Source organism: Nuphar pumila, chromosome 16 (genome assembly GCF_984573655.1).
Source record: "Nuphar pumila chromosome 16, dmNupPumi1.hap1.1, whole genome shotgun sequence".
NCBI classification, from domain to species: Eukaryota; Viridiplantae; Streptophyta; class Magnoliopsida; order Nymphaeales; family Nymphaeaceae; genus Nuphar; species Nuphar pumila.
Window position 1 is genome coordinate 2,056,721 of NC_143264.1, and position 7,979 is coordinate 2,064,699.

General features: G+C 42.5%; 1 protein-coding gene across 2 annotated transcripts; it reads left to right on the top strand.

Annotated features, from left to right (window-relative positions):
- The first annotated feature begins 1,133 nt into the window (after positions 1 to 1,133).
- Positions 1,134 to 7,542, top strand: PFK2 (phosphofructokinase 2). Of its 2 annotated transcripts, none has more exons than XM_089991818.1 (2): positions 1,134 to 1,804; positions 6,393 to 7,542. In XM_089991818.1, the coding sequence occupies exons 1-2, from the start codon at positions 1,172 to 1,174 to the stop codon at positions 7,266 to 7,268; spliced, it is 1,509 nt and encodes a 502-aa protein (XP_089847944.1). In that variant the 5' UTR covers positions 1,134 to 1,171; the 3' UTR covers positions 7,269 to 7,542. The 2 variants fall into 2 exon arrangements, with proteins under 2 accessions (XP_089847944.1, XP_089847945.1); XM_089991819.1 differs by having other exon boundaries at positions 6,432 to 7,542.
- The last annotated feature ends 437 nt before the right edge of the window (positions 7,543 to 7,979 follow it).

Consider the following 7,979-nt stretch of genomic DNA (forward strand, 5'->3'; position numbering starts at 1 on the left):
TTTCATTGGCATTGGCTAACCAAACATCAGAAAATAATTGGGAAGAAACCAACTATCATTTGCAAAAGGCAAATGCTATTAGTTTTCTCATTTATGTGAGAATTAGAATCATGAGAATCAATATCACAAGGGGCCTCACTTCTGATTTTGGTTCATATGACTCCAAATCAATGTGGTTTTAATCAACCTAATCAAAATGGTCATAATCCAATTCAGTTCGGGAGGCCTCTTAGAAAATGGTCCATGTCCAAGCTTGAAAGAAAACTTGGCCGGGCGATTAGTCGAAGTGAAAAATGGATCCGGCTTGGTTGGACCTTCTGCTTGGATCCAAGGTGTTGGTTTTCTAACTTAATTATTGGAATCATTTATCTGATTGGAGTTTCCGTTGGATTTGCTTTTTAATTATTAGAATGTTTCATATTTGGTTTCTTGATTAAGTATCGTTTTCTTGTTTGACACCAATTACCATATGGAAAAACATCTAATCTGGACTTGAATCCGCTTCTTGGAATCTAACTCGAAGATCCGGATTCAGTGCAAAAAGAGTTGGATAAAAACCTCCATCAACATTAGTCTGGGCCAAACCAAATCATTTTCACCGCAATAAACAGGGGTACAAACGGACCAGATACTGTTGGATACTTTATCTGAGTCTGATTGTTATTTTTGAGTTCGAGTCCTTAAAGTATATCCAAATGTGCATTTGGATCATAATCAGGCCTGTTAAATCGGAATATGTTTTGAATTTGGATCGGATTTAGATCAACATTATAAGTTAGATCTAATTCTGTTTCAGATCAAAATCTGATCCTTTTTGCATTTTTTACATGCAAACAACTTGCTTTTGTAATTCTTTTACTGGACCCTATATTAACACGTAAAGTTCAGATCTAGATTCAACCTTACCTCATAGGGTCTGATTCGGATTCAAATTTGAATGTGAAATGTTTCGGCCCGGATCCGACCCGTTTGCACGGGGCCCCAAACTCCAGTCTAACCCCCGCCGAGTCCCCGTCACGCTAAAGGAATCATTGCTTTTCCTGAACCGTCCACGTGTTCAATTGTGGACACGTGGCAATCTCCACCTTGCTCTTTATATGAGACCCGACCTCTCCCATTTCCAACTCAAATTTGCTTCCAACTCTTTCTTCTGAAGCATTCCCTGCCTGCCATGGAGGGCCAGATCCAGGAAACCCTCAGAAACACCTGCCGGGAACCCGCCGGAAAACCGGAATACCTTTCGGATGGGTCGCCGGAAAACCACCTGGCGGTCGTTCTGCCGATGCCCATTAAAATGGATAAGGTCGCTCAGCTCTCCGACTACCTCTCGGACCTCCCTTCCTATCCCAATCCTCTGGAGAGCAACCAGTTCTACCACCCGACCGCCGGATTCTACCTCTCGCCGTCGGACGTCGTCGTACAGCAGAACTTCTTCGACCTCTCCGGCGTCCCCTTCCAGAAATCGACGCCGAACCTGCTCTACCCGCGCGCCGGCCCCCGGCCGGAGATTCGGTTCGATCCAGCGCGGGTGAAGGCAGCCATCGTCACCTGCGGCGGGCTCTGCCCCGGCATGAACACTGTTATACGGGAGCTCGTCGTCGGGCTCTGGGACCTCTACGGCGTCCGGGAGATCTTCGGCGTACGCGCCGGCTACCGGGGGTTCTACTCGTCGGAGCCGATCAAATTGGACCCCAAGCTGGTGGATAACTGGCATAAGCATGGTGGGACCGTGCTCCAGACATCGAGGGGCGGGTTCGATCTCGAGAAGATCATGGATTCGATCGAAAGGCGCGGGTTTAATCAGGTGATGTTGATACTATTGAGTTTTAGTAGATGATGTTTTCTGTTGGTTTCTTTCATTCTTTTGTGCTGTAGTTTGTTCTGTTTAATCAGTAGTTCCAAATGATGGATTAGGCACTAACGATTGAATTTGATTTGCTTTGTTTGGTGTTTTGGTTAATGCCCATTGATGTATTTTGGGAAGATGAGTTCTCACTTTTTTCCTGCTGTGATTGGTTATGTTTATTCAGTAGTCCCAAATGATGGATTAGGCACTAATAATTGAATTTGATTGCTTTATTTGATTTCCCATCAGGCTATTTTGGGAAGATGACTCTCTCTCTCTAGTCTGAGTGTGTGAGGTTGAAGATTGATACGTTTTGCTTAAACTATAAGCAAGAATATGAAAGTCTCTGTGGACACCACTAATCTCCGACAAGAATATTTCGTGTAATGAGTATCAACAATGATTAAAGTCATTATTATGCTTTATTCCTGCACCATGGTGAGGATAGCCTTTTCAAAATCTTACGAACATTTGGTTCATTACTCTTAGGGGTGTTTGAATGGGCCCTCAAAATGATAATCGGATAAAAGCATGGATACTTCTCACTGTTTTGTATGACAGTATAATTATGGATTTTCTTTCCTCCCATAGAGAAAAATGTGGGTGAGATAAAATTATGTGTTACCTATTGTTATCTAGAATGCACTTCTCCTAAATATGCAACCAAACACTTCCTTACCATCACCTAGGGATGGCAGTGGACCGGGGGACAACGGGGCTCCGCCCCGCCTCGCCCCGTTTGGACCGGGGATAAAGGGCATGAAATGGGGATGAAGGCGAGGATGAAGGTTAAAATCTATCCCCGTGCAGGGATGGAGGCGGGGATGGACTTACCCTTTTCCCCGCCCCGCCCCGCCCCATCCCAATCCCCACCTAGCCCCGCCCCGCCCCGTCCCCAATCCTGTAAGGGATGACTATAAACTAAGGGTAAACGGGCCCCCGCCCCGCCTCGCCCCCGTTTAAACCGGGGATGGAGGCGGGGGTGGAGGTTAAAATCCATCCCCGTGCGGGGATGGAGGCGGGGATGGAGGTTTGGATTTTGAAACGGGGCGGGGGTGGAGGTTAAAATCCATCCCCGTGCAGGGATAGAGGCGGGGATGGAGGTTCAGATTTTGAAATGGGGCGGGGGTGGAGACCTTGCCCCCCGCCCCCGCCCTCGCCCCAGTCCACTGCCATCCCTACCACCACCCACTTTTTCATAAAAGGGAAAGAAAAAAAAGAATAGATTCCATCTTGGAATGATGCTAGCCTTTCTAATTTTGAGTCAACATTTGGTAGAATTAGAATTAGTGTCGTCATTGCTAACTAAATCATGCATGCAGAATTGCGTATGCCATTTCCTTAGTTCTTCATCTTTTTTTTTTTTGAATCAAAACTTCAGAGTTAGCTCAGTCTGTGAATGAATGGGGAAGACTGTTCCCCAACAGTCTCCCCCACTCGTCGCGGGAAGGGGGTGAGGATAAACCTCTTCCCCCAATGATCGTAGGGTGGGAGGGTGAGACTTATCCTCACCCGCCATGAGGGCTTTGAACTCCTCTGCCCACCAAAAGGAGAGAGAGAGAGAGAGAGAGAGAGAGAGAGAGAGAGAGAGAGAGAGAGAGAGAGAGAGAGAGAGAGAGAGAGAGAGAGAGAGAGAGAGAGAGAGTCACTGAACCACTCAACCAGGAGGAGCCACCACCAGCAGGTACGCCTTCTGCCTGTTCTTCCTTAATCCTTTTTTTTTTTGAAGTGGTTGTCGACATATTGTAGAGAGAAAACCGACAACTACGAGTGTCAGGCATTATTGCAGAGAGAGAGAGAGAGAGCCAACAACCAGAGGTTGTTGGCCACCTTTGTGGTGGGAGGGTGGAGGTCGAGAAGGGGTTGTGTCTCTTTCGCCTTAACCCCAACCCAAGAGTCGGCAGAACCGACTCGGTCTAGAGGGTAAACCAGACTCGGTCTGCCGTGTCTTGGGTTGGTCTGACCGAGACCGACTTGGTCTGAATCAGTCCAGATCGAGTCTAGTCAACGAGTCTCAAACCTGACTTTGTCAACCGAACCGGTTCTGACGAAACTAGACTGAGTCAGGTCTTGATTCTCTGTTTGGGTCTGGATTGAACTCGACCAGACCGAGTCTGGGTCCAGTTCGATCCAGTTGACTTGAACCAATCCAAGTTGAACCAGATCTAGATGGAACTGGGTCTGGACCTAGTATGAAGCTTGATGAATCAGTCCTGAATCCAGATCAGAACTGAATCTTGATTCAATTTGAGATTATTTGGATCAGTTCTGGATCCAACATATAATTGGATTTGAATCCAGTCCATAGCTGGATGGGTCAGTTTTGGATCCAGTTCAGTCTGTTCTTGATTGGGACAGAACTGAACTAGTCCGGTCTATCCCTCAGTAAGACAGAACTGAACCCAGTTGGAACAGTTGGGTTCAATCTAGTTACACCAAACTTGATATGGATCCACACCTGTTAGTAAGTGGATCCATTATAGATTTTTTTTTAAAATTCAATTAAGCTTGAACCCAAACCCAGTTGGGTCTGGAAAAGGTTCAGTAAACTTAATATTCTAAACTCGGACCAAACCTATTTTGACCTGGGATGAGTTAGGTCAAATCACAAGTTGAAATAACCAAATTACCCTTGTGTGTACCCAATATCTAATTAAGTAAAACAGGCATAACTTCGCACCCTAAACTTAGAATTTAGTGAGGTTTGGTGCATTGGATTTGTATCATAGAGAAGAGTCTTTATGTTCTATGCTTTTGACCAAACCAGGGGCACAAAAAATTGAGGATTGACAGATTACCTTGAGAAGGGTATTTTGGTAATTTTGTCAAAATATAAATAATGCATGTGTATTAATATGAACATACTTGTGTGATGATCTGATTATATTGTTAGAGTCATTTGAGACTCGATTGCGACTAAAGTACAATATTCACATTCGAGGTAAAGGATATTATAAGTAACCTTAGTTATAAAAAAATCATGTTACGTTGTATGTTAGCATTGTTTGTTGTATATTAGCATGTTTAGAAATGTATCTCTTTTAGTGTGAACATAATAAGCATATAATGATTATGCATGAGTTAATTGCAATAAGATGAATGTGTACACATGCCGATCGTGATGTCATGCATACTAGAAAAAAAGATTTTCTTTTGACAGCATATCTATGTTATACGATCTGAATGACATGCATTGTAATGAAAATTGTGATTAGCCTTTAGTCCTTTAAGTTTAGCCATAATGTTTGAATTTAAATTGTTATTAGCATGCTTAACACCTTAAATCTCAAAAGTGGCAACCTTTAGAAAGGTCTACTTGGTTTGCGGCCAGAGTGCAACTATCATATAGAGTGAGCCGCCGATGATTTAACGATGTAGAGACTGAATTTTGTTGCATGCTTAGTATGATACAAAGTGTGAACCCGAATACAATTTTGAGATTGAGAATGAGACTCGTCATGATTATTTCATGATGTCTCTCGTGGGAGAACGAGTGAAACACGAGCTTGAGAGTGAGGTTTAAGGAATGAACTTAAGATATGACTTAAGATTTTATATTCACACAATATCTGGAACTCTAGGCAACCATAGATGGTTGAAAGTCATTTATGTTAAGGATGTAGCATGAATCATGCCGAGTTTGAGCCTTTCGGCTAGTTATCGGTGGGATCCTCCTTGTTGTTTCACTGCAGTGCCTATAATCAAAGAATCACTGAGAGCGTATGGTTCATAGTCTGACTAACAATATAGAATTAAAGTTTTCTACACGGGTTGCTAGACTTATAAACGTTTATGATCGGTATAGCCGACCTAGTGTTATAGTCTGTTGTGAATGAGGATTAGATTGAGAGAATTAAGTTGAAATTTTGAAATATACAAACCTTGTGTGGTGTGTCAAAAATTAAACTCAGATTAAGGGTTTAGAGCTCATTACAGTTGCAAGTCAAGTCATTTATTGCTTATAAATATTCTTTACTGAGTTGTAGACTCACTTCCTTTGATAATTATAATTATAGGTTCTAGGTACACGAGCGGAGGCAGGACGTGATCAACTACTTCGATTGTACAATAGAGAATTTGTTAGTTTTATTTCTTGTCATTGAACATTCATGTAATCTTTATTTTCGTATGTTATGAATGATGAACCTTATTAAAGAAAAAAAAAATTAGCCATGCTTTCTCTGTGTGAACTCTATATACTTTTTCTTTGAGAAGTAATACCAACCAGACCTTAACTCTAGAGGTCTCAGACCGAGATGTTACACAAGCTGCTGTCATGTATTCATAGTTTTCTTCACTTTCAAACTTACTATTAGTTCGAGATAACAAAAATTAGGTACATCGGTATGAACACCGTCAGGAATCCGTAATTCTTTTTTGTTGTCAAAAACACAAAAAATTCTATTAATGGGAATGATGCTGACAATTTGTGTAATCCTAAATCAACTGTGGCCTTGCATTATATTTTTTTCATATTTTAAAGTACAGAGAGCTCTGCGTTCTGTTGGTGCCCGTAACATAGGTAAAGGGTTTCTAGTCTTAACAGAATTTGGTTGGTGCTCATGGTGTTGCTTCTTCTCAACAGCTCTACATAATTGGCGGTGATGGCACAATGAAAGGCGTCGTCAAGATCTTTAACGAAATCCGAAAACGAAAACTAAGCATCTCTGTCACTGGAATTCCCAAGACAGTGGACAATGATATCGGGATAATTGATAAGTCCTTCGGCTTTCAAACTGCTGTAGAGACAGCGCAACAAGCGATCAATGCAGCACATGTGGAGGCTGAGAGTGCCGTGAACGGCATTGGCTTGGTGAAGCTTATGGGCCGCAGCACTGGTCACATTGCCCTGAATGCAACCTTGAGCAGCCGTGACGTAGACTGCTGCTTGATCCCTGAAAATGATTTCTACTTGGAGGGAAAAGGTGGTCTGTTCAATTTCCTTGAGGAGTGTCTGAAAGAGAACGGGCATGCCGTCTTGGTTGTTGCAGAAGGAGCTGGGCAGAACTTGATTCCACGGTCCGAATCAGAGAAGGCACAGAGGGATGAGTCGGGCAACCCTGTTCTACTGGATGTGGGGCATTGGTTGAAGTCTGAGCTGAATCGGTGGTGGAATAGGGAACATGCTGGAGAATTGTTCACAGTCAAGTACATAGATCCTACCTACATGATCCGAGCAGTGCCGGCGAATGCAACGGATAATCTGTATTGCACTCTGTTGGCGCACTCGGCTATACACGGAGTGATGGCGGGATACACCGGCTTCGTGCCCGGGCCAATCAATGGCAACTACGCTTACATTTCTGTTGAGCATGTTGCAGAAGCTAAAAACGTGGTTGATCCAATGGACCACAAGTGGGCGTGGGTAAGGTCTGTCACCAACCAGCCTGATTTCATTAGAAGCTACGAGGTTGCAGCCTGATTTCATCAGATGTTAGAGGTTTTCCTCTTCTCTTTCTACACTTTGCTCTTTTTCATTACTGCTTGCAAGGATACTCAAAAGTGTGATTCTATATAACGGACTATGCATGACTAGAAACTTTGCTTCTCTCTCTCTCTGCGTGCATCAGCTTGATTGATGGCGCCATGGCGGGCAGTGTGTTTGCTCTAAAAAGCACATTCAATACTTCATGGTGTGTGTGTATAATCAGTTGTATATACAATCTAATAGAAAATGTTGGTTTTCTCTTTTTTTTTTTTTTTTCTGTTGTGGATGATCTAACCTTACAGATGTGATGCATCGTTTGTTTATACACGTGGTTGGGTGATCTGCCCTTTTGAATAGAGGGAGCCACTACGTGGTGCTCTGGTTGAATTTTCTCTCGTGTTTAGTGGAAGCAATGAGCTTAAAAGATCGCCAGCTCAGTGTACCTAATTTCATTCCTTAAAAAATTATATTTGTATGCCAATAAATATGATTCAAGGTGAGATATTAGCAAGCAAGCCATGTTGGACTTGATTGGATGTATATATATAGTAGATAGTAATGTAAATGAGTGCCCCTCACACAAACACACACACTCATTTTATATATATATATATATATATATATATATATATATATATATATATATATATATATATATATATATATATATACCATTAGATGCATTTAACTGATTAAAATGCCCAA